This window comes from Cataglyphis hispanica, chromosome 3 (genome assembly GCF_021464435.1).
Source record: "Cataglyphis hispanica isolate Lineage 1 chromosome 3, ULB_Chis1_1.0, whole genome shotgun sequence".
NCBI classification, from domain to species: domain Eukaryota; kingdom Metazoa; phylum Arthropoda; class Insecta; order Hymenoptera; family Formicidae; genus Cataglyphis; species Cataglyphis hispanica.
The window spans coordinates 12,065,174-12,092,453 of record NC_065956.1 but is presented as its reverse complement, the minus strand read 5'-3'; the positions used below and the strand labels follow the sequence as shown (position 1 = coordinate 12,092,453).

The 27,280-nt window shown below is 37.4% G+C and overlaps 1 protein-coding gene and 1 non-coding gene across 2 annotated transcripts in view; both read left to right on the top strand.

Moving 5' to 3' along the window:
• LOC126859214 (protein outspread) overlaps positions 1-27,280 on the top strand; it is a 189,006-nt gene that overhangs the window by 110,936 nt on the left and 50,790 nt on the right. The window contains 1 exon segment of the mRNA XM_050610241.1: positions 2,555-2,620. Within this exon segment, the coding sequence (XP_050466198.1) occupies positions 2,555-2,620 (66 nt within the window).
• On the top strand, positions 26,168-26,361 carry LOC126848526 (U2 spliceosomal RNA). Its single transcript, XR_007687278.1, has one exon. It is a non-coding gene; the product is annotated as a U2 spliceosomal RNA (small nuclear RNA).

The window sequence follows — 27,280 nt, the reverse complement described above, 5'->3', positions numbered from 1 at the left end:
TTAATGAGACGAGATCTATTTGCGTTTATGATGATAATGATTCTTTGATAATATAATGAGAGTAATAAAATTTATATATACATGCTCTGTACAATAATTATTCATAATCTTTATATTATAATGAATAATCTTCCATTCACACAAATTTGAAAATCGCATTTAATACTGTTTTTCTAAACTGATGACGACAATATTTAATTTTGAAATTTCACAAGATTAAAATGAGAAAATATCGCTTTTATAACCGAGTCTTAAAATCAAGAGGCTTTCCAAGCCCATCGACATGTTTCAAAATATTCATTGGCTCTTACAATACGCGTTATGAGGAAGAGATTACGTGTACCAGCGAGAACAGTTCCTTGCTTTCTCTCTTTCTCTCGTATGATCTCAATCCTCTCGCGTATTGTTCAGTCAGGCATCGAACCTCGCTTCTTCTTCTTCTTCTTCTTCTTCTTCTTCTTCTTCTTCTTCATTTTTCTTCTCTTCCTCCGTGAGAGATCTTCCCACACACGTGTCGGAGACCACGTACGCCACGAATCTTTATCTTTTTCTCTCTCTTTCTCTTTCTTGCAAAGTCCCTAGTGAATAATTACCAGATGAAGATACCGCCGCCTTGTGTAGGTTGAAATCTGTTCACCTCGGTCATCTCGTCCCTAGCGATTTTACAACGGTATCCTATGCGCCTATTCCTCGTTCTTTCTCCTCCCCCGCCCCCTTCCTACCCCCACATTTCTACGATGGGACGATGACATACAATGTCCCTTTGCGGATAAAAGCAATACAATGCGAGATTCAACTCGACTACGTCGCGCCGCGGTATAGAAATTGGCTCTTTCGACCGCAAACCCGCATTCGTATTATTTAAATAGCACATTTTAATGCATTTCCTGTCATGTCATAGTTATATATGAATGTCACTGATGTTTCTATTGCAATTACATATTTCAAAAGTATGTCACGTTAGATTCTTTTCCGTCTTTTGCATACGAATGATGCAATTTAAAGAAATTCAATAGAAGAGTATACATTATAGCAAAAAGTAATTTGCGAAAAAAATAGAAATAATCCTACACATTTTATAAAAGATATATATCTTTATTTTATTATATTATTTTCTGAATAGAAAATATTAACGCTAAAAATTCTGAAAATTTGCACATCGAAAAGAAAATTTTTCTCGATGAAACTAATAACTTTAAGAGAATTCTTTCTTAAAATTTCCAGAAGAAATTTTAAGTTTTACGTCTTTTCACGTCCTTTATTACGTACAAAAATATTTTTCGAGATGATAAAAATCGAAAAAAGCGCATATATTAATTCTTTGATTAGCGTTTATTAATTTAATTTCCCTCGATTTATAATGTTTATTTAAATAAAGCTTGTATATTTTTCGACTTACAAAAGTTCGATTGGAATAGCGTTTCACGTTTTCTGTGTCAATGTGCGTTCGCCCGCGGGACATCGCGCCCATCGCCGCGGTAGACAAGGAGGTTAAAGCGATATGACCAAAGGTATCGCATAACTGCATATAACTGTGCCTGCGGTCGGACACAAACTTTACACTTTGTGTGCATTTGCATACAATCGTAAAGCGTAAAGCTCTCATATGTACGCCGTGCGCGCTCGCACGCACGTCTTGTACATATCGAGAGGTTTCTTTCAATCCGCGTCCATCAAATTCGCGGCCGTTATCACAGAGCAAATGACGAGATATATCATTGGCATGATAACGCGCGATGTAAAAGCGCCTTTTTTCTCTAATCGCGACAAATTTGTATGAAAATAATGCGTGGAATACAACATGACGAGCGTTCACGCTTCGCGCGCTCGTAGAAAATTAGACAAATTGCTCTTATTATTGAAAGTAAAAATCTTTTTTTTTACGATAAATTTTTTTAAGATAGCGCTTTTCAAGTTGCATGTTGGATTGAACGCGAAAGTGCGAAAGAGATAGATTGGCGCGGATTTCTTTAGAAACGCCGCGCGCGAAAGGTGTTCGAAGCGGTTCGGATAAGTTTTTCAACAACATCGCTCGCAGGTGGAAGAAAACGAAAGAGAAATCGTGACGATCCGTTGCTGGCTGCTGCACCCGCTGCCTGCGCTTCTTCTTTCTTGTTCCTCTTCACCGACTTTGTTTCTAATTAACGGCTGCCGCGTGCTAATTGTCCAGCTGACGTAGAGCGGGAGGCCTTAGAAAGATTCTTTAAAGCGAATTGAACAGATTCAACCTTGAATCGCGCGAAATTGTTTTCTCTCGGTATACAGAAGAAGAATACGTTTCTACGAAAATTGCAAATTTTATCCATGCTTTCCTCATCTGCGCTCATTGCTATTTAATCTAGTAAACTGATAAAAAAATTTCATTATTTTATCCTAGTGACAAAAGTGACAAACGAATAAATAATTTATAAGAATTTAATTATTGTTGTTTTATAAAATTTATTATTTATGATACAATAAATCATACATATATAAATGTTTTCTTGACATTTTGTAGTGTGAAAATCGTAATTTAAAATCTTTTCTAAAAATCGATATGATTTCTATGTTGCAGAGATGGCAGAGGAGATGGTTCGTTCTCTACGACGACGGGGAACTGACGTATTCAGTGGACGAACACGTGAGTGTGATTATTAATCTGTAATTTGATACTGAGGCGAATTTTTGTTGAATTAAATCCCTTTAACGCACTATCTATACTTCCATCGCGCGTAAAAAAGCCGCTTTGTCAAGTTTTTTATCTTTTCGTAATAATTTTGACATCAAAAAGTACTTCAATCGTAACTATGTTTTTTTTTAATAATAAATAATATTTTTATTTGATATTAAAATTTGAAACATTAATAAACTTTAATAATTAAATACAATATTTTTCGTGAAATGTTGAATAATTAATTTGCGTCACATTTTATACAAATTAATTCTTTTCTACAAAAGATCACATTGATAAGAATACATTGCTGGAAATAGAAAAAAGGAGAAATAAAATCGAGCAGTAATCACCCAAATATCATGGATAATAAAGCTGAAATGATACGAAAATATGACGGACGCGGGTCGCGTGATTCGTGGGACGATATATCGTTCGCTATCAGAGAAGTTCGAACATTATCTCAGACGGAGATGCGAGAAACAATTTTTTTTCTCGGAGATAACGCGCACAAACAGACAGTGTGCCGGGAGATGAAGCCAATTGTACTCCACGATGACCTGCCGAGCATGTATTAGTTGGCATCGGTCTACCTATCTATCTATCCACCGACATGGCTTTGGTAACGTCAGTCGTAGCAGCGTCGCGCGAATACACAGAATGTTGCTGTAAATGACCTTCCTTTACCATCGATACCGTTACATCTCGAGTTTCCGCTTCCTGGTGTCGATGCATACGCGGAAACTCTTTCGAGCCGTCAGAATTGATTTACGTACGAACGACGAACGGTCGGAATAGAATTTATTACTGTCCCTCGGAAACGATGACGATGCGCGCGAAGCATCTGAAAAGTATGTTTGGATTGACGCGAATAATCTCTCGTTCGCGAATACTTTATACAAAATGCGATTTTTTTAAGTAAAATTTTGATTATCTCACTGACCGCAAAATATATTATATTTTGTTAATCTCTTTTTCGATATATTATCTTTTGTTAATTTTTTTTCGAATTTTCATTATTTTTTTTGACCGCAAAATATATTTTGTTAATCTTTTTTCACGTGATGAGCAATTTGCGTCTTAAAAGTGAACGCGATACCTATATGCATTTTGTTTTAACTGACTTGGCGTTTGAATCAGCCGGTACAGCATCTCGAGGAGCAGTTTCCACTTTTGATTAATGCGTAAGTTTATCTCGTTCTTATATATTCGACGGCTCGGCGAGTAAAATGGAAAAAAAAGCGAAAGGGATTATATATCGGGTCTGCGCGCATAAATTGAACAGAATTGCCGTCAGCCTTGAAATGTCCTTTACCCTTTATTTAAATCACTCTGGTGAGAGAGGAGCGCGATTGCGGAGACGGCACACGCGGGGTGGGCCGCGCTAAGGTCTTTTGTAGGCGCACCTCTGCGCGACCGCGGCATTACTCCCCCCCCGCCCGGTCATTCTCGAACTCAAATTAATGATCCGGTCTGGAGGCCTAAGAGGGTCATTCGTTTCGAGAATAATCTCGACCGAAAAATGCGAAAAGATAATAACCGGTATATACGCGTGCGGTGGACACAGTGGACACGACGACGTCTCTACCCCCGGTGCGGTGTGACTGCACGACAGAACAGAAGTCGTTCTGGTCGTCCTTGGCGCGGGAATGAGAAATTAGGCTAACGGGTCGAAATCGGCCGCGCGCTGTATTTCCGTCCGGCTCGAGTCATAATCTTGCGATTCTCCGTGCTTCTTTCTTCTTTAAATGCGCGCCTGTTCAAATTCTCTCCTGAGAGAGAACTACGATCTCCGCAAAGGATGTATTATTGAAGATAGAACTAAAATTTTTTTTATATTTCATAAATAATACTGTATATATTACAAGCAGTTGACACAGTGAACGATTTAGATCAATTCTTGATACATGTTATTTTAATTAGTTTAATTAGTCCGTAGTTAAGTCTGCGTGATTTTTGAAATTAATTTATTTTTCATTATGCGCATTAGAAGAGAGTTGAATATCGAAATCATGTCTCTTAATTAGATCATACTATTATTTCGTGCAATACATTATATCTCTATCAGATTTAGACGATGCTTTTTAAAGCAACCCTCGGCAAGTCCTTGCGGCGATTAAGAGATCGGGCTAACATTCCGTGAATAATCGGCGGCGCGGCGACTCCGCCGTTGCATTTAGCATCGATACATCATCATCGGCCGAAATTATGGCCGCCATTAATTTGCGACTCACAACTCTGTATCGCGCGCGCGTCTCGGGACAGCCGCGAATGAACCGCCGATGGTCTTTTTCTGCCGATCTGTAATTTGTTCTGTCATGAATCGCGTCGGCAGCGCGGTCGTGGGAGAGCCGGCGGAAGACCGATTGCTTTCGAAACAAAGCCTACTCTCTTACCTGTCTTCGGTCTACGTAGACGAACGAAGGCTCGCGCGAGTAAAATCGAGATATTATACGCCTCCGTCCTGCTCGCCGCGCGTTCAATTGAATCCGGAGATGGCCGACTGCCGCGCTCGCGAGGTTAAAAAGTAATGGAAAGGGAGACGCCGCAGAGTCTCTCCCTTTGGCAGGGTAACCCCGGCGTAATTGCTTTCGGGATAAGACCCACGGTCGGCGGCGAATCACGTAAATGAAGGAAGGAGTCGTATCAAGGTCCGGAGTTATCCCAATAGGTGGATTGTTGTCCTCCCGTTTATTTCACGCATTCTTACGGCAATTGAAACATTCCTCCTGGATAAATTGCTAGAGCGTTGCACTCGAGAGATCAAACTTTAACGCAACCGAGAAAATTAAAAACAGATTGTATCTCTCGGGCGCAATGTGCGTGACTTTTGAGACGAGCTATTTCGCCAGCTTGGCCGTGTGGCTAATTCGTTTAATTACACCAGCGTAAATCAGCCACTCTCTTGCTCGTAATCGGCCGCGGCCATCGGAATCTCGAATCATTCGCGGCCCGCCGGATTCGCCTTCTCTAGAACCGATACGAAAGTGAAATGGACTTTCGCGAGGACTTACGATCGGCGGGAGGAAGGGAGAGAGGGCAGAAGAAGATTATTAATGGTGTATCTCAGGATCGCAGAATCGAAAGATCCAATTTTCTGATCGGCCTCGTCCTTGAAGGTCGATTGTACGACCGCTGGAAATAATTGAAATGATTTATTCCGCGATTCGCGCAAACACCGTTCTAATCCCGCCGATCTATTCGATGCGAGTTCTAGTCCCTCCCGTTGCATTTACATAATTGATGTTTGATGAGACGAGAAGAGAGACGAAAGCAGGATCGTTGATGGGTGACTCGGAAACGTTTCGCCCGAGGTATAGAACTCCAATCTCTTCGATCAATTATCGAGTATTACGGTCGCACGAGGATTCCACCCGCGAAACGTCACAGAAAATTACTACTATCGAACAGCGTGCTTGTCATTACGTTCGTTCGTCGTTCATCCCGCCATCGCGCCGCCGTCATTCATCATGATAATTTGAATTTGTAAACGCTCGCAGTTTCTTCAATCATCACTCTCGAATACGCTTCGCAGCGTCCGATGTAACGATCATGCCGCATCGCTATCCACCGTCATTGCTATGTGCTTATCTGTCGTAATGACATCCCGCGCGTTTCTGCCCCCATGATTTCGAATCAATTAATTCATATCATATAGCGTGTATATGCATAGTTATTTTAATTTATATGTTAACATCATTATAAGATTGACATATAAAATATAGAGATACTTATGTGATGATGAATAAAAGCATCATTAATATTAAGAAAAATAAAAAAAATTTTAATTATAATTGTCTTACACGAAGATCTTATCATATTACATTGGGAATTGAAATTTCAACAGGTGAAAAAATTCTGATTGTTAACAAACCGTTATTAATTAACTGCGAAATTGCCCATTGTTACTAAATATTTTCTATTAAAGTATTCATCGGAAAAAATGGACTCTACTTGATTAGCTGTTGTTTTCCAAATAACTTTATTCAATTATATTCTAAACATTGCGTGAGGCGCGGCGTATTGCCGACCTACTAATGATCGTGATGACGATGATCGACGATGATCGAGGCGATGATGAAGCGGGTGACCCTCTTTTTGCCGGCTATGTATATTCCAAGTTAAACGCAAGCTAATCGGCTGACCCCAATTAAACGATAGTCGATCGAACGGGCGAGACAACAGCTGCTTTACCGATAAATGTTAATGGATCATGGTATCGTAATAATAGCATCGTTATTAGCGAGCAAACCCTCGTTAATTAAGAAATCCTTTGTTCCTCCACCCACATTTTCACGATTTTTACGCGATTTTAATTTTCATCTAGAAGAGCCTCTCTTGTTGTCTATGTTATAATTGACTGCATATTTCTTTAAAAGATGCACTATAATAGAAGACAATAATGAGGTTCTATATACTGTAGGAAGAAGAACATTTGCATCGCACATAATTATGGTCGAATGATTTTTTATATTATTACTATTAGATTCCATGCGATCATTATATTAGAAAAATCAAACTTTAATCAAAACTTTCTATTCAACGATAAATTTGACGGTAATTGAAGCTATTTAAGTACTTGTTTGGAATAGCATGAAATTTTACAGTTTCTTCTTTTTGAATTTTCTAATTAAGATAATCATAGAAGAACACCACGAGTAATTTTATTAAATAATAAGAAATTACAGCCGCATTATTTTTAACATATCAAATCTTATTATTTTATTATTAAAATCATTGATTTTTGTGATTGAGAATGTACAATTTTGTATATGAAGTCTTTATATTATGTGGGAAGAGATCTTTACTCTTATTAATTGATTAAATCGCTACCGGAACAAACTCTTCCCTTGTCCCATTTCACCGGAATGCAGTTTCATTAATTCCCATTAATCGAAAGGATCCGCAAGGGAAATCGAAACCCATATGGAGTGTACCAAGAGCGATCACGTATACACGACGTTTTAACGAAACAAATTACGGTACGGGAGATTCGTCTCGCTGCGACTGCATCACCATAGCAAGAGAGAGAGAGAGAAAGAAAGAGACTTCCCGGCAATCACGATCCGGCATCATCGGTCAGATTCGTTTGTTCATCTCGCGCTATGTCAAGCGTGCATGCATACATGTATACACACACACAAACACTATACATAGTCTGATTATCGTTTTCGTCCCCGTGTACCTTTTGCACGATGTTGCTGCTGCCGCTGCTGCCTACATTCGATATTAATACCGATACGCGTGTACGGATTTGCATGCTCGCAGGCTTGAATGCACACATCGGGGCGCCGCTATGGATGCACATTCGGATGCATACACACGTATATGTATCGATGGCTACGTATGCGCGCGCGTTCAATCCACAGCTCATGTACGTCTTACGTAATGCTCGTCCCATGTCAACTGTGGCTTCGCGATAACGATACAGGGGACGAGGAAGTCGATGGGAGCAATGTACATTAAGGAAAGGGGAGGGAGGATGGAAAGAGCGAAACGAAAGGGGTCCCGTACCGCGACGTTTTATCTCACGAGGAAGTCACCGTTTAAGTCTCGCGAGAATATATGCGTGCATCTCACGCGTTTAGAATATATATATATATACATGTATACACGATGATGTCCCGCTCCATCGTAGATTATGACCGTCACGCGATCTCGAAATTTTTCACGCATGAAAAATCTCCTTTCCGACGAACAGGACATTATTCTTTTAACTATATTTGCAATCGTTGAAAGTATCATGAAATTTCCGAAATGAGTTTTGATCAAGCAGTTCTCACTAGTCACGCTTATAAATTTCTTTCGGAATGCTATTAAATAGAGATACTTCATTTATTTAATTATGTTTAATTTTAAAAATGTCGCCAGTAAATAAATGAATAAACAAGTGTTTATACGACCAAACTGGCAATTTATTGTTTGATTATTATATCACGACGTTTCGACCATATGGTTTTGGTCCTTATCAAGTGAAAGTTATAATTAAAAAGTAGAAAGAGAAAAATCGAAATGTCAAACTGACATTGTGTCCACTATGTTTGGAATACTGAGATCGACGAATATTGTCGATCTCAGTATTCCAAACATAGTGGACACAATGTCAGTTCACTTGATAAGGACCAAAACCATACGGTCGAAACGTCGTGATATAATAATCAAACAATAAATTGCCAGTTTGGTCGTATAAACACTTGTTTATTTATTTATTTAAATTTTATTAATTTTGCCAGCCCATTTTGTCCCTGGTATATTTACAGCTGCTATAAAATATTGGAGCAACTTTTGGTCAGAAATATATTCTTAAATATTTCACTATATTTTTATTAGAGATGCTGTATCAATTATCTTGAATATACGTAGAAAGTGTTTAACTACGACCTTCTTGCTAATAAAAATCACACAGTGTTTCAGGGTTAATGCAAATGCACGATGATTCGCATCTCCACAATGTGGCGAGACTGCGCCTGGGATTAATGATACCGTCAAAGATGAATGCGGGATTTCTATGGTTGAAATATATTTCTTGTATACTCTCGTCGTTTACTGTGTGACACGTATAAATTTTTAGCGCGCGAAATTGCCTTTGCAAGAATCCCAGGTGCTGTCTGGTGTATGAAATTTTGCATTATTGCGCTTTTTGATAATAGTCATTTTCGCGTCTGTGTAATTTTATTATATAATTTTTACACGAATCTACCTCCAACATTTTATTCTCCAGACGAAACATGCTGTTTATATAAATTTATTATTAGAAATTAAAATTAAAATTGCAGGGAGAAAGAGAGAGTGATTTCTTTCACGCTTTTAAAATATTCTATAATAAATTAATTACGTGACGTATCAAAGTGATAGTGCAACCAATAATTTTAAATCCTGAGATTTTCATGCGCTATTGTCATTGATTATTCCATATCAACTTTATGTAATGGATACACAGTGGTTGATGCGAGATACTCTGAGTTTAATCTGTAACGATGGATACTTAAGACATTGTATTCTTTATTAATGACGGTATTAATCAAAATCAGCTGGAAACTACGCGGGCACATAATACGCTGTATTAATCCCTTTAAATTAATGACATTGGTAGCTCACTGACATCTGCTCCAAAAACAGTGTGTATATATATCCGTATACCAGCAACAAGCACAGCGTTTAACAGTGGCAGCCACGCAAGGAAAAAGAAACAAAGGTGAAAAAGGACGAGGCGCCTCTCGTAGGATCCTAATGACGTTTCTTCGCATGTCAGCGACGTAAATCAATCACGGAGAAAAAAGAAGGAGGTAGGGTCGGCAATAAAATGTTACACGAAAGAATAATAAGCTACTTCGAAAGGAGTTTTGCTCTGTAAATGACATAATACACACTGCGAGCAGTAAATCTAAATTTTATTACGATCTCTGACGTTTTCTTCTGAAGAATATTACTGTCAGTTTTACTATAATTTCGTGGAATCTACTTGGAATGTAATGAACAACGATTATTATAGATTTGCTCGTTTAAAATTTTACGGAGAAATTGCCGAACGTTCAAAAATCATGCCACATTGCTAGCGAATTGCTAGCATAGCGCGCTATATGTTTTCTATCTCGCCGCGTGCTAAAAGTCGGCAAGCAGACGATTAGATACTATATTCGTGAGATAATATTTGCTTAATTAGCTCAGAGGAATGTTTAGGGTTTAGGTGGATAATTTTCGTAGAGAAAGACACTCGCTTGAAAAAGGCTTAAGGTTCATTCACATCGCAGTGCAAGTCACTGATCGAACGAAGGAATGATCGATTTTGATAATCGATCTATTCAATTAATAAATCGCATCACATTTAATTTTGCCCTCCGCGTAATCGTAATCTCACATCTGATACTTAGTCGGGAATCAGTAGTAATTCGTACAATTGTCAACTCTGTCTCTTCTGCAATTTGAGAATATATTATACACATCTTAACTTACTTTCGTCACATTGAGAGTGCATGACTTGAAACATCGTGAAAAATGTAAATTGATAAAATAAATCAAAATAAATGTATAAATTGAACGCCGCTGTTGACGTAGCTCAAGTCATAAGAAAAGGCATTCTGTCTTCGCAGCTTTCGATTTTCCAGAGCAGGTTCCAATCCGCGCCGAAAGAGTGACCAAGGAAGAGAGGAGGCATGCTCTTGATCTGCCGCTTGACGGTATCGAGGAACTCTAACGATCGTGTCTTAGTGTGTTTACACCTGGCACCTGGCAGGTACGCTCCCGCAATCTAATTCCCGGATCGCCATTCCGCTTACCCTTTTAAGGCACGGCGGCGATGCTACGGATGCTCGTTTATAGCTATCTTCATCGCGCGAGCAAACCGAATCCATGAAAATGCGTCAGAATCTGAAGATCGAGCACGTGGTCGCCGATGCCGCCGAGAAACTGACCTTGTTGAGTTCTCTCTTTCTCTATCGCTCTTTCCGCATCGCTTGACGGCAGATCCTGAGGCGTGGCGCGTTCAGAATCGTCATCGTGTTGCACACGATCGAGATTATAAAAGTTCTAACGGTTGATAATGGCGCGCCCGTCATGCGGAATTCCTTTCTTGATTTTCACAGATCTCGTTGCAAACGATATTATCTGAGTATATAGACACCATCGCACCGCACTGTAAGAAATATTGCAAAATTACATGAACAATAATAGTAAAATTATATAATAAATAATAAGAATGTATAACTTTTCTATTATTTATTATGTAATTTTACTCTTATATTATTCATGTAATGTTACATATTTTTTTATGCTAGAAGAATGCTCTGCAGAGTAATAATCTACGTCGCGACGCAACTTTTGTAAAATGTTATATGAAATGCACCTCTCAAATACTTTATACAGAAACTTTGAAAAATGAGTTAGAAACAAAAAAATATATACAAACGTATCCGTAGATACTTATTGTTAGCTTCCAAAATGTGCACGCAAATGTGAACGTCTGTGTCGCTCGATTGTTGTAACCTGTTTTACTCCGACCGCCCTATAGAGCTCTAAACTCGATCGAACTATACTTCACGCTTTGAATTTGGTAGTGCTACAATCCCGTCGAGGGATATCCTCGAGTTTCTCGCATTCCCTTTTATCCATATAATATCCTAAAGATATTCTAAGAAGGAGGTTTAGCTATTTTTCATTTTTCTACGAATTCTTTGACAAAGAAAAAGAATCAGTAAGGTCGTTTTTTGGTCTCCAGGATTATTAAAAAACATTTTTGTTTGTGTTGTAGGATTAGGAATGTTAAAAATAATTATTAGGTGAGAAATAATGAATGAAAATATTTTATTAATTTATTTGTTAATTATGAAAAGGGCTTAGACCATAGTAATATATCTAGACTAATAATTAATTTTGGTGGATTAATTTTATGGATTCTTTCTCATCTAATGGTTATTTTTGACATTCTAAATGATTATACAATACAAACAAATTGTTTTTTCAAAATCCTGTGGGGACTAAAAAACGCTTTTAATGATCCTTCTCTTTTGGAAAACTAGATTTTTTTCAAAAAACGATAAGACTTGTTAGTCCTAAATTATATATGATAAAAAATGAAGAGTTTTTACGAGATTAAATTTTAGTAGTTCAAAGGTTATATATGATTTCATTTTTTAAAATTTAATTTTCAATGTGGATTTTATTTTATACAAAAGTTCCAAGTTCCTTTGAGCTATGTCAGATAATCATGCTTAATCGGCACAGACACATATAGAGAAGATGCGCTATTATATTAAATATATCATTTTTTTTTTTTTTTAATCGCCAGATCGACAGATCGAATAGTTGTCAACCTGTCAAGCTTCGTGAAATGGGTCACTCGTTTCTTGCTATTTCTAAGATCTCTTCGTCTCCACCCATCTGTCCATCGTCGTACATTACCGCTATGCTTAACGGTTAGCCGGAACACGGAAGCTTGGCTTTTACGGTTCAATGGAACATAATCTGGAACGGATCGCGTCATGCGACCGCGACGCGGTTCTGCTGAAATCGAGTTTGAGATCGCGACCTGTTCAGGGTTGCATGATTCGTAGTTGCAGTTGCAATTAGACGTGAGTACAGAAAGGAGATAACGTTAAGTAGGTTGATAGAGATGTTTATTATTATATTATATACATTTTGCCCGAGATTAGTTGCCCGATGGTTATCGAGATTAGTAGTCAGACGGTGCGATAAGCGAAAATTACTCGTAGGTTGACAAGTATGGGAATACTAAAGGATCTGCGTAAAATGCAAAATAAGGAGCAGCCGAAATATATTAGTGCCTCATAAAAGGTACGCTAAGAGCATTCCCTGTTATTACCTCACGACGATCTCTCTATTCGCGCGCTAATTAATTCCTTTTAGGATAGCAGGGAAAGGATCTATAAAATTTTGTTAAGCTTTCTTAAAATTGCAAACGGTATTTTTGTACATCATTTTTTTTTTAAACACATTTATATGATTTCAAAAATATAATAGCCGATTCAATGCTGCTTTTAGACATTCTAGTAGATAATATGAGAATTTCATCGGGGCTCGGCCTATTATTTTCTTTTAGACAATGGCCTGAATTTTTTCATCGAATATATGCTTTTTGAAAGAAAGGGAGAGAAATGCCGTTTCCTTTTACGACGTGGTACTTTACCGGGCATAGAAAAACTTATCGGCGCCAATGCCGTGGGCAGACCATCGTCTGGACCAATCCCGCGGCGGTGGAGCGGGGCTGAAACTCATTTCGAAAATTCCTGAGGGAGAAGTATGTAATTATCTGGGAATAATGGACACCCTAGGCGGCCCGGGTAACTTTCGTCCGCACTTAGACGCGCGTCCGGCCGAGAATGTTGGCCGGCGGATTTATCGTTCGTGCCGACAACGGCGACGTATAAATTATGATTTCTTTTTCTACGGAGCTCCCCTCGCGTTCTCGCCGATCACTATCGTTAGGAATGAATTTGAAATGCACGAAACTCTCGCGATTGTAAAATGCCCGACTTTGCGCTCTCGAAACCGCATTCTCGTATCTTTTTTACTCGTCGAGTCGCTCGGACGTGTTTATAATTTCGGGTTTATTAATTAAGTCGTGTATGGAGCTGCGTATGGAGCTGTGGAAGGCGTAGTTGAGGATACAATGGAAAGAGTTGAGGATAAATTACAGGTTGGAGAATATAGCGCGAGATTTCGCCGACGATACTGCTTTATTAATTGTTCGGTTAATTTCTCAATGGTATAGTATAGAGAACCTGCTATTATAACAGAATTTTTCGTAGGCGCTAAAGACATACTTTACCACGCGCGTGAAATATACAAGCACACGTTATAGGCATATGCGTACAAGATTGTTACTTTATATCATAATCAAGATCTTATTCCTCTACGTACGCAATGTTGTATTGAAAATTCTATATTAAATTATATATACAATTTTGCTCTTCATCGTTATACTAGAACACATAAAGTTTCCTAAATAACAATGCAATTATAAATGATAAAGAAAAAAATAACTGAAATAATTTATAAGACATTTCTGAGAAAAAAAATAGGTATTATCTCAACTCGAGATATTTTTTACTATATCTGAAAAAAATTTGGAGAACACTGAGAATCTTTTCCAAAGAATTTAAATAGACACTTCGTAATTTTATAATTATTTATTCGTCGCGTTTTTAACTCAGCGTCATTGCGGCAATCAGATTTCAAAGTTATAAACAGCAAAATGTTTCATATGTGAATTTCTCACCTTACAAAGGCAGACTCAGAGGGGCCCCACGGCGCTTAAAACGGGCCGAACGTAAACAGCATCTCTCTAGAACTCCGATCTTGGACCCACGATTAGACGATTTATCGCGCGCGAGAGACTGCCGAGAAATGAATTATGATTACTTTTTTTCGGATGCTCAGCGAAACTTTGTTAAGTAGAATTTAACGAAACGAATACGCAGGATGAGATTACGTTGATATCGTTCATCCGTTTGCTCCTTTTTCGTTCTATACAATGAAAGGAATGAGAATATTATTGACGTATGTTGATTAGATTGTCAGGATTTCGTTTAATTATCTCATCGATATAAGGTGGCAAAAAGAAGAATTAACGAAGAAGAACGGTACTACATTAACTCCTCCTCTCTCCATCATCTCTACTCGCATATCCGTCCGATTTTAGACTCGGCGATTCGCGATTGCCCTCGAAATATAGCTCTACATATAATATTTTTATAGTATTTTTAAAATTTAAGATTTTTTCCGCATTTTTACTCCGGAAGAAACTTTGATTGCTCTTTTCCACTCGTTCTTCCTTTTCCCATAGACATTCTCTTGTCATATCGCTCGCTGTCTATTTACGGCGTATGATGTAAGAACGAGACGTAAGGCGCGAGGATAAGATCCGATTCTCTCAGGTAGGACGAGGTGTTAGTCGGCCGCAATTATCAGTAATGATAGCCTTGCCGGGGCCGCAACGTTCTAGCAATGACAGTTATTCACCGGCTATATCGATAGCCGGTCGCGCATGAACGGATGTACGTGACCCTTCATGATCATTGAATAGCTGTAGGATTCTGGAATTCCGTTATCTCTACTCTCTCTTCCTCTTTCTCTATGTCACTCTCTGATATAACAATGATTATCAGGAATCTTGAGCTTAAATATTTGGAATTATCGCGTTTCTATTATATTTTTCATGCATCACAGCTATTGTTTTGAAGCGTTTATTTTTTTGTTTTATGTTTTTATCAAATTTGTAATCTTTTGTTTTCTTCAAATTTTACATGGATTATTTTTTAATTTTTATTTTAAGTAAATTTTAAGTTATTTTTATTTAATTATTTTTAACGAATAATATCTTTATCTGAAAAAGAATTGAGAAATAGATAAAAGTTGATTATGTGTATATGTTTATAAGAATCTTTTAAATTGTAATTTTTATTAACATTTCACTAATTATAGATTATACAGATATAATGTTTTTGAGATAGTGCCTAATAATTTATGTTATCTTTAAATTCGGGAATCGTCTCTTCTACTCTTTTGAAAAGAAATATCCCGTAAAGAGATAAGGTACTTATTTATTTTTTTGTTTTTTTTTTTTTTTTGCGATTCTTTTATTTGATGGTCCAGCTTTTCTCTTGACTTTGTTTGGGTGTTTCTTTCTATTTCTCCTTTTAGATTCTTGTCTGGACCAGATGCTGCACGAAATCGCTTCGTATTGGCGAGAGGTTGCCTCTTAGTGCCCAAACGAGTTTTAAATTGCTCTGCCGAGGGTATTTGAATACGAAAGCACGCGACGATGCAAAATTGACTGCCTAAACGCACCTGTTCGTCCATTCTAAACCCTCTGCCTTGTCCTTGAGGTCTGATACGTTGTATCAGATCGTTATTACTGCGCCATTGCCTTAACCATTTAGGTACCATGTCAGAGCCAAATATATTTTGCGAAGTAAAATATCAGTAAAAAATAGTAGATTAAAATAACTGGAAGTAGTTTTTATAAAGATGAGTCGATCCTTGATTTAAATGGCCGGATTCATTATTACATTCGTGTATCTACTTCAATCGATACAAAGATAGAACAGCATTAAAAATATAAGATTTGTAGAATCTTAATATAAATTTATAATGCAGCTATGAAGAAAATTATAATATAAAATTATATTAAAATAATATTAAATTATATTAAAATTATATTAAAATTATATTATAATATAAAATATTATAATATAAAATTATAATAATTATATGCGACACGTAATATTTAAAATTTTGTAGATATAAAATTCTTGCATTTTAAAATACGTAATAATATATAATAATAGGATAGTAGAGGATATAATGGAATTATTTGGAATACAATTGACATTGAAATATAATAGTCTCGAGTCTCATTTGATTTATTATCGAGAATAAGGAAGAATCTTGTAAAAGAGTTCTATGAAATCCGCAAGTTTGTCTAGGATTCATGCGTTCCGCGAGTCGGGAGGAGGAGGGGGACAAGACGGCGGCGAAACTTAAGATCAGAAATTATGCGACAGGTGGTCGAGTATGCGACGCTCAGCAGTTTTAATCTGAGTTATGATCTTGCATAAATCCCGAATCTGAACACATTTCGTTGCCTTGTCAACAAATTCTTACGACGAACAATATTTTACTTTATTTTCTCGTCGCGTTAGCTAAAGTCGAAATTTGTAAACATCAACATTTTGATTTTTCATATTTGTTATATTTATCGACACGTTACTTTCTGTCTGGATACAAACTTCGCCAAATATATATAGAGCTGTCTTATAAATCGTGAGATGCGTGTGTGCTTTATTTAATTTATTCATTTGTTAATTGTAAAATGGAATAAATGCTTATATTGAATTACTTATCAAAAAAGTATTAAAAATAATGTTTCCAAATTTAATTGAGGTTTGTTATATATAATTTTTTATCTCGTTTGATTTAAAAAATGCGTCATATTTTTAAATACGATAAAATAGAGTTTTAATGATATATCATTTTATGCAAAATTAAGAATTATTTTTTTCTTACAAGTCACACATTGAATTTAAATTGAAAATATTCAATTATTTAGAATATAAAAATGTGCGGATAGAGAAAAAAAGATTTATGTGATGATATACTTATGTAGAGCGACGTTGCATTATTACATTCGCGAACACTCACAGATTAATAGACTTATACAAGAAGAAGCGTTAAGAGCGCTTCATCTGACGATGAAGAAAAGCCCAGCATCCAATTCACATCCGACCGTGATCCTGATCTCAGGTATCACGTGATCAAACAGTCCTCCTATGATCCGACCAATCGAATCAAGCGTGGCCTTTCGTCTGAAAAAAAAAATTCAATTTAGCGGCTGTCCAGGTTGACGAGGATAAGACGAGCGGCGAAAAAACTCTCGCGTTCCAGAGGCTTGGATTCGCTATCGTGGCGATTACAGATCATCCTAGATAAGGGTGAGCTACTCTTCGGGATAATGTTAAGTCTTCCGTTCGCGAAAGAGGGATATACTCATAGTGCTTTGTGTATGTCAGATACGGGCTGTCGGATATGGCGAAAGGGCCGATTTTCCCGACGAGTATTCCGTAATTCAAGTTCCGCCACGGAGAATCGGACACGGCGGTTTGTCTATTTATTTATTTATTCAAATGAAAGCTTTATCTCGACGCTTTAAAAACTCGCGAATTGCATCACATCCGATGTATATATATCCTTCGCCTAATATTTTACAAATCAAATTATAAGGAATCATTTATTTTGCAGAGATTATTTTAGTTTGTCATCTCCAATTTTATTTTTAATATTACAGTACTGATATATTTAAACATCAATATTTTAGTAGATTACATATAAATGTATAAATAATTTCTCTCTCTTCCTTATTCTAAAATTAAATTTTTTAAATTTTTTCTCTTGATATCTTCTCTTGATATTTTCTCTTGATCAACGGAAAGGTAAAAAAAAATTATTTAATTTATCTTTCGAGTGCGGAGTGAATTCTACACCAAGTACATGACATAACGAGATAATTGGATCGAGTTATTTATTCTAGAACCGTTCTTCAAAAAAAAAAAAAACACAAATAGAATATCTATATATGTTAATGCTAGTGCACACACACACACAGTTGCTGTAATTTCAGTCTGCACATTCAGAGACCGAACTATCGAACAAACCTGTCATCAAGTAGCTCAATGGGCAATCAAAGGTATAAATTGCATATCGGCGCGTACTAGATGAGAGCTTTCTTTGTGGAAGACTTAGTTTTTGTGCATCGGCCTACGGTCGATTTTTCATCGGGGCGAAGTGTTCGTAGAGAGAATAATCTCTTACCTTCGAATCTTTTGATCCTCGTTACTACCACCATCATCAGCAGTATGCTCAAAGAATGGCAGAAGGGAAGGATTCAGCATCCTCGGTTTCGCGAGGTACCGCGCCAAATTAGCAGCTCCTTTGTGCTGCCATTCGCTCGCTGTCAGCTGATGAATTCAGTTTGCCTTGGTCGTCGCACAGACAGGTACACGCTACAGATACACGCGCGCACGTATTTCACAGAACTCTCTTCTCCCCAAGTCGCATATTTCAATCCGGGATCCGCTCGTTCTTCCCGGAAGGCGCCCTTCGGGGTGATGCTGGACGAGCAGCTGGGGAAGGACGGAAAAATGAGAAGCATGCTGAAGAGCAAAGTAATTCGGGCCAATGTTCGCGACGTCAAACCCCCGACGGCACACCGATCTCACCAACGAGGTTTATCTCGACCTTTCTCGCAGATTGTTATTAACCTTTAACGGTCCGATTTTATGCCATCCGGGTGGCGTGGAGCACGACGCTTTAAATTAATTGCCTTTTGTCACGTAGCAGTAAAAACTAGCGATATTACGCTTGTCATTTTGAGACAATGAACTTGACTGAAGAAACGAGATTTCTTTTTTTTTTCCCCCGGAATATATCATAAATCTATGTTTACTGATGTAGATCATCGTAATTTTTATGGACTTTCTTCATTTATGCTAATAAGTGCATAGAAATAATTGGAAATAAATTTATCGGAATTGAGGAGAGAATTGGCTTTTTATTAATAAATATAGAAGATTCGAAAGTTTTGTGGTTAATAACCATTTATCTTTTAATCTTACGGAGAAAACGTTAAATCATTTAAATTCTTGCTTTACGACATCTTATAGAGAGTTAAAGCTGTTAAAACGCGTTGAAATATTGAGGAAACGTGTAAGATTTAAAAGAGCCAAGTCCTCCACAAATCTCTGATGCTGAAGATAGCGTAGACTAAACATGACAAGACGTTTACTGAGAGTGGTATATCCCGGGAATATCGGGATGTACGATCGTGTATCTCGTACGAGGCGCAGTAAAATGAGGCTCATAATCTATACAACTAGTCATACAAGGTCATTCATATTTGCCGCTTTTGTACTCGATTGATCGCTCGATCATACGTTCGATGCTCTGGGATTTACGGCGGCCTATTCATCACCCACGGAAATCCGACAGGGATCTTCCTCAAGATTCTATAGAAGCTTTTAATTTTAATACAGGGGCGTTTTTTTCGCCTGCATCCACAATTGAGAACTCGCAGAATTTAGTAGACTCTTATCCCAAAAACTCGATACTTAATTTTTTCTTCATTCTCGTTGAATAAATTAATTTTAAAAGTGAAGTCTGTTAAATGAGCATCTATCTCATGATTAAATTAACTATTAATTTTTATGATTTATTAAGAATATAAATTATCTTGCTTTTTTTAGAAAGGGTTCTTACGTAGGGCTTACTAGGGCTTGATAATTTCTTTTGTTGAAAAGTTCATTGAATTACAAAAGCGCAAAGAGATAGACCTTAATTGAATAGATTTACTTTTTATTGATATATATATAATCGACTATTTCAATGAGCCGTCCTAAAGGGTTGCAAATGAAGGATATTGAAAACTCTCCAAACGAGTTTGGGCTTAACTTCTCGTGAAGGAACAAGCCTGTTCGTATGTTAATATCGGCTTTAATCAACTCACTATCGTGAGTTTAAATTATCGTTCGTCCCAGATTTATTCTAACTCGCGGCACGATCGTTCAGTTTACATCGCCCTTCGAGATTCCTCGTAATTTGTGCTAGAAGCTAATCAGTCGTTCGATTAATTGCCATGATTAGGTCGCGCCAAGAATTCCGGGGAATATTAAAAGCCCCGCGCGATTGATGCATCCTTTCGCGTTATGACTTCTGTCGATCGTTAAAATTAACTGCCGCAGCAGATTGATTGTAATTATCGGCTCTCAAATCGAAATTAACTCTATGCTCAAATTATCGTTCGCGCACGACAACATCATTCAGCACAGGTACATTCTTCCCCCTCCTTCTTTAAATACGACGCTAGCCGATCGTATCCATCGATGGCGAACGATGATCGTTAGCATTTACATTATACGATTATCGAAGTGGAAGGGGCTTAATGTATTCTCACGATTTCTTCGATTATAACGGCGAGACTCGTTCGTTGAGTTATCGTTATTACCGTGGCTCTAAAATGTTCGCATGTTTAAAAGAACAGTTTGGTTTCTATCTCTCTATTTTTTTTTACGTCAACTTTTTATTAAATCGCATTCGACGGATTTTTCCGTGATAAGCGTTCGTATCCGTGTTTAACGGATTTAATTGGTAATGCCGAGCATTTACGACTCGCGCGCTTATTACGCGAAAGCAGAGAACACTGATAACCGCGTGCCGCGGCTTGGTAATTGTGGATATTGAAAATACCTCTGTGGCACTTAATTCTCACACATACGAACGAAACCGTTATAGTCGGATTAGCAGCCTGGTTACGCCATTTTCTCACATCCTCCATTTATACGAGGTATAAATTCTCTATTCATGCACATCCTCTCTCCCTCTGTCTCTCCGTTAATATGACGTCAAGAGTTAAGTGCGCAACGAAGTATGCAGAGTCGGAGATGGTGATTATGTAATTATGTAACGAACGAGAAAAGCTCCGAGAATTTCTCACCGCGCGTCCGCGAATTTTAATTACGTTTTAATAAAACAAAAATAGTTACACTCCTTTTATCAGTATATATTTACATGTGATAAAAAGTATAAAAGAAAAAATTTTTTTGTATTAATATGTTTATAAAATGTGCTGTTAAAATGATATAACAATTATTACTGTTTCATTGTAACAATCAAATTTTAATAACACGGATGTTTGTATTGGGCGCGACATATCATGCTGTTATATATGATTAGGTCATCGAATTAAAATTAGAATATAAAAAGGAAAACCTCATGTCGCGTGCCAATCAGATAAACAATTGGCACCAGTATGACTCTTGTTCCCGTTGCATCTAATTAGATTAGAAGTCGACTGTACACGTCACTGTCGCTTCGAGCTGATCCACATGACTAGTGTTAATCGTATTAACGAAAAGATCTCTTGATCTTTATATTAGAATATCGCATGATCATTATGCGTATATATTTTTAATCTTCCATTCACACACACTTATTCTTTAAATATATGAAACAAAATATTTTTTACTATTTAGATTCTTGAAGCGTAAGAATTTTTTCGAGATGCATATACGAGATTAAAAAATTGACGTCTACAACAAGAGAATTGTTTTAATTACATATGATTTTCTACGAAATTTTTTTCACGAGAAATTATTCACACATGAAACGATTGTTTCACGCGTGAAACAAGCTGAGATTATGACATAAGCCAGTAATATCTATTCTTAGCGTGGCTCGCGAGATGTTCGTACAATATTCCACACTTCACTCGTATTACGCCTCTGTGTCGTCTGTGACCTTTTTGATCATAGAATATATCCTATAATCTCCACGCATGCGGCCAATATCGCACCACAGTCCAGCGGCTTCGCACGCATTCGCCTCGCTATGTTGTCGGACTTCATTAAGACGATCGTATAGCACTCCACCCGAAGAAGGTCGAAAAAGAGAACGACAACGGGGCTCTCGCACATTTCGCGATGGCAGGAAGAGGGAACGACAGAGACTGCAGGAAATTTACCGGGTGTTGTATATCTTGTCATTCAATATTTTAGCACGTCGAAGACATTAAGCGCAATATTACGTTAACCAGAAAGCTAGCTCGCTGTACGCGCTCTCTACAAGTTATTATTACGCAAAATTATGGTTGCACGAAGTGTCAGAATATATTCGGATTTTTTTATTCGAATTTATTTTTTATTTAGTATAGACAAGTATAGATGAATTATTTTAATGTAGAGAATCTAAAATATCGTCGGTTTTGCTCGTTACGTATCGAAGAGTGAAGTTTACAATAAATTTTCGGTGAATAATGGGCGCGCATTGTGCGCATTATATATCTATTGTTCTCGGATTCTGGGTGGTCAAAATTCTTCGGCGAGCTTAAGAAAAATTCTCGCGGACGCGTTACACAGACTTTTTCGTTCGAGCGAACGAAACAACAAACTCGGGGTTGAAGTATTTACGGTCTCTTTGAAACAATGCTTACGTGCCGCGTACCATGTTCCTGACGTTGCTCCCTCAACTTTTTCTCCTTGCGAAAAGATGTACGACAGGTAGAGAAAAAAAGAATGGTCTCTGGTTTACGGTTACCATTTATGGGAAAATATTAACTTTCCGATGATATATTCATCGCAAAAATTAGTGTTATTATATATCTCATGTAGAATAGATTTACGCTATAATTCCACGCGAATAATTAAGAAAGCCATAATCGAATTTATCAAAAAATTGTTGATTTATTTTCTCCGATGCATCGAATGAATATTTAAACTCGTTGCGAAGTGCAACGAATTTTCTCGGTACCGTTCCATTTCTGTACGTAAGGACGTGGAAAATACTGGCGAAGTGGTGGAAAGGTAAAGCCGTTGGCGGATGGAACACCTGGGGAAGAACCAGAAGGTCATTACCCGATGTACCAACCATTCAACCGACCAAACCCATTACCATTTATCCTGGCAGCCGCGTGCCGGAATCGGAATTCGTACTTTTGCAAATCGAGCGTACCGCGAGTGAATTTATAATAACAAGGATCTTCTTGTTGCGTAGCCCGTAATCGGCATCCTAGATTACGGAAGACCGATCGTTTGTTGACTGGTTCGGACGTGAATCCTGGTGAAAGCTGAACGGACAAAGTCGGAAATGTCTGTCCGTCTTAATTAACCTCGGAATTGCGAACCGCAATAGAGAGAGAGAGAGAGAGTTCGCATTTAATCGAACGACAGCGCGCGACTTAATCGAAAATAGTGAAACTAAATGTCATACAATTTTTTTCGTGTAAAATTTAAAATAGCATTATATATACATATTTATATAGACTATTTATATAGACTATATGGAAATACAAGAAATTTTTATGCCAGAAATTCACTTGAAATTCATCAATAATTTATTTCCCCATCCTTTTAAATTATATACGATAATAATTAATCATTAATCTTTTTTCCAAGTCCATAATGTTTTGTCTCGAGATGGAAAAAAATCAAGAAAAAATGGCACGATCGACCGTGACGATCGTCGAGTATGGTGCTTCCATTTCCAGGCCAGGGGCTTTGAGAATTGCGTCTAATCATTCCGTAAAATTGATAAACGGTACACCGTGATCTATGGTCGCGGACGATAGCAGGGCACGTCTGACCGGCAAAGAGCACGATCGCGACCGAGGCGGATCGGCGCTAGATAATTAGCAATGGGATCCGTTGCTGGGCGGCGATTTCTTACCGCCTTTTTCTTCCTAGCAGAATTATTCGGCTTGCGATGCGGATAATCGCTGCTCTCCCTCCGATCGTTCATTCGTTCGTTCAGTCGATCTTCGAGAGCGAGCAATATTATCGGCAGACACGCCATGAAAAGTAAGAAGAAGAAGGCAGAAAGAGAGAGGGGGGAAAAAAGGATCGAAGGCGAAGAAAGCTGAAGAGCGGAATTTATCATGGGGATCGTATGTCCTGTAAGAGCAGCCGTGAAAGTGCAGCGCGCCTGCAATCGAGAGAACTGCACCGCGCAGTCTCTCCTTTACGATTCCACCGCCACTCGACATTCCGGCTCTCCGCTACGCGCATATGATTAGTTAGCGGTAGATCATAGCCGCGTATGAATTATCGGCTAATCGCGCTCCACCACCGGCAAATATATCTCTTTCTTTCTCGTGGAACGACTTTTACGAGAGAAATCTTTGGCGAATGAAACGGCAATGCGCGAAAGATTGCGAGATCTCTCTCTCTCTCTTTCTTTTTCTCATAAAACTCACGTTCCACAATGTAATTACGAAAGTACGATCCTGCCACGAAATACATTCAACTTCTCGAATCACTCCTGCTCTCCGCGAATTTTATTGTATTCATTTAAAGAGCGGACAATTAATTTGAGTCATTAAATAATATAAATTCGAGCAATCGTAATAAAAGTGCTTCAATAGCGATAATAGCAAAAAAGTAAAAAATTGTGAAAATTTCCTAGGCTTCTTCCGATTCTGTGTGAATGCTGAGAAAAAAGACCTATACCATTATTGAAACGGCGATCTTACCCGCGTTCGAACGCGTTTATTCCGCGATTCACTCCAACATCACGAACGACACGCTTCTTGCAACTTTCGTATCCCTCGATACGCCTCTACTTATCCTTGCGTGGCTGTTGCTCCACTCATCAACGACATTTCCGCGAGTGCATCCGCAAGAAGATGCGGTAGATCAGGTGGAATTTACTATTGCAATAACCGTCCCCTCCCCCTCTCTTTCTCTCTCTTTCTTTCTCCCTCTCGATTATATAGCGTGTGTACATGACATTTGCATCCTCCACTATCATTCGATTGCCACGATTCGACTGCATATGAAGGGTTATTTTCTGCTTTTTTTTTCTTCATTTATCTCAGAATATTCTTGATCGAATATAAGGTGCATTTTAAAATCATTTAAGATTTTTTTTCAACTCTTTTTTCTATAAGATAGAATTTTTACTTATGCAAAATGAATAAAGGCACTTTTAATGAAAAGACATTTAATTTTGAAACATTCTGCATATAAATTCCAACTCGATCCATTATTAGACATTGCGCGTTGTTATTTACGTTTGTTTATTGCCCGAATATTTATTATTGGGTTCTGTGTCACTAACTATAATGTTTTTCTGTTTTAGGTAAGTTTCACATACTTCGATGTTTTTGTTTGGCTTAATAAATGCTGTGCATCCTCGAGAATGAGGTAAGTGCATTTGCAAATGCAGAGATTCAATTATAACGCGCGCGCGCGCATGGTTGCAAAGGTACGATAATAATTTATGTCAAGGCTTAATTTATTTCGGATTATGTGTGATGTAAGATGACCAACTTTTGGAAAAAAAAAAGAAAGGATTTCAAAAGAATTTGTTATAATTCACATATAAATTAAAACGCGCCCACATACATACACAGAAATAAATTAATGAAAAAAATAAGACAAGATATTCTCACGATATTTAACAAGACGAGATATATATCTTAAGAAATGTTAATAGATCTTCAAAAATAAATATTGATATGGTGTACATAGCAGCAGAGAATCGTTATAGGTATGGACATATATCACAATGCGATGACTTAATCAACGTAATTAGAACACGTGTTGAGACTCGAGCCTAACGGATTCTAGCGAATTTATAAATGGACTCTGTCAGTAGAATTCAAGATAAGAATGTTTGTCGAATGCGCCACTGTGCGGTCACCAGGAATCATGAATTATGCATATTTTTATAAATTCTAATCAGTGTTGCTCTCATTATACGACACCTGCCTAAACCGCAGGAACGATTTTTCTAGCGCGCGCGAGATTGATTTCTGAAACGTCATTATACGCTCGGCATTCCTTTCGAGCTCTAGTCACGTGCTCCCTCTCCCCAACACAAGGAAGCGGGAGGATCGATTCGACTACTTTCGTTAGTTCCTCGCTTCACCGTTACGCGGCGCATAAAGCGAACGTATAACTCGCAACGAAATTCCAACACAAATAGTATATAAGATCTGCGAAAACGCTTACTGTTATCGCTTCTCGGCTCATTGAGCTAAGATCAAAAGTGTAGTATCTGTTCTTATCAGCTTAATATCTGATACAATCCCCATAGGGGATTCAGAATATTAAACTGATTTTTGAAAAGAGGCGGATGTGTGGAGCTCGCTCCGACTCTGCCGTGGGTCGACCCAACATTGCAGTGGCGTTGGGACTGGCCCTTATAGTAAATTCTAAAAATAAAAATTACATTTAAGAGAAATATATATATATATATAAATATTCTCCAAAACAATTTTCGTTGTTAGGTATTATATATATTTTGAGCGCGGAAAAATAATAATACCATCGTCTTCGATACTTTTCGGGCACGTTGGCTTGCGGTCGCCGTTGTAGATCAATCAGGCACGCTTTTTCTCTGCATTTTTATTTTTGCAATTTAACAGATCCCTGAAGTACACGATCGACACAAGCAAAAAGCGTCGTTATACCTCTTATATATACCGCAATCTCACCAAAAAAGAAACATTTTCAGGCACTAAAAACACACTTTGGGGCAATAGAAAATTTTTATAATGCTATCTTATTACATATATGGTAGTTATTTTGTCGAGGCTCGAAAAATCGAATAAAAGTAAATTGGAAGTTCAATGCTAAGGCATCGAGTTAAAATTTTTCATTATATTATCTTATCTCTTTTGATCTAAATGTTATAAAATAATATTTCAATGTTAACAATTCATATTCCAACACATTTAATAGGACAGACTTTTTAAATTGAGTTTTCGTTCCTATTATTAATCGAGGTTAAAATGCATTTTAAAGATAATAATCTTTTGATTATTATCGTTATTTATTAATTTTCTTAATGTTCGATGAAATATGACTTGCATTTTCACTTTTTCTATCAAATGCAAATAACACTTCAAATAATAATGCAAGTACACATATCATCGAATATTAAGAAAATTAAATAATAAATAACGAGGATAATCAAAGATTATTATTATTTTTAAAATGTATTTTTGTCTCGATTAATAACAGAAAAGAAAAATTAATTAAAAATTTTTAAGTTATTATCATAGTAATCTCTCGATTCGATATGTGAATACGCAATGTCGTTATTGTCTCGCGAGCGGAACGAATT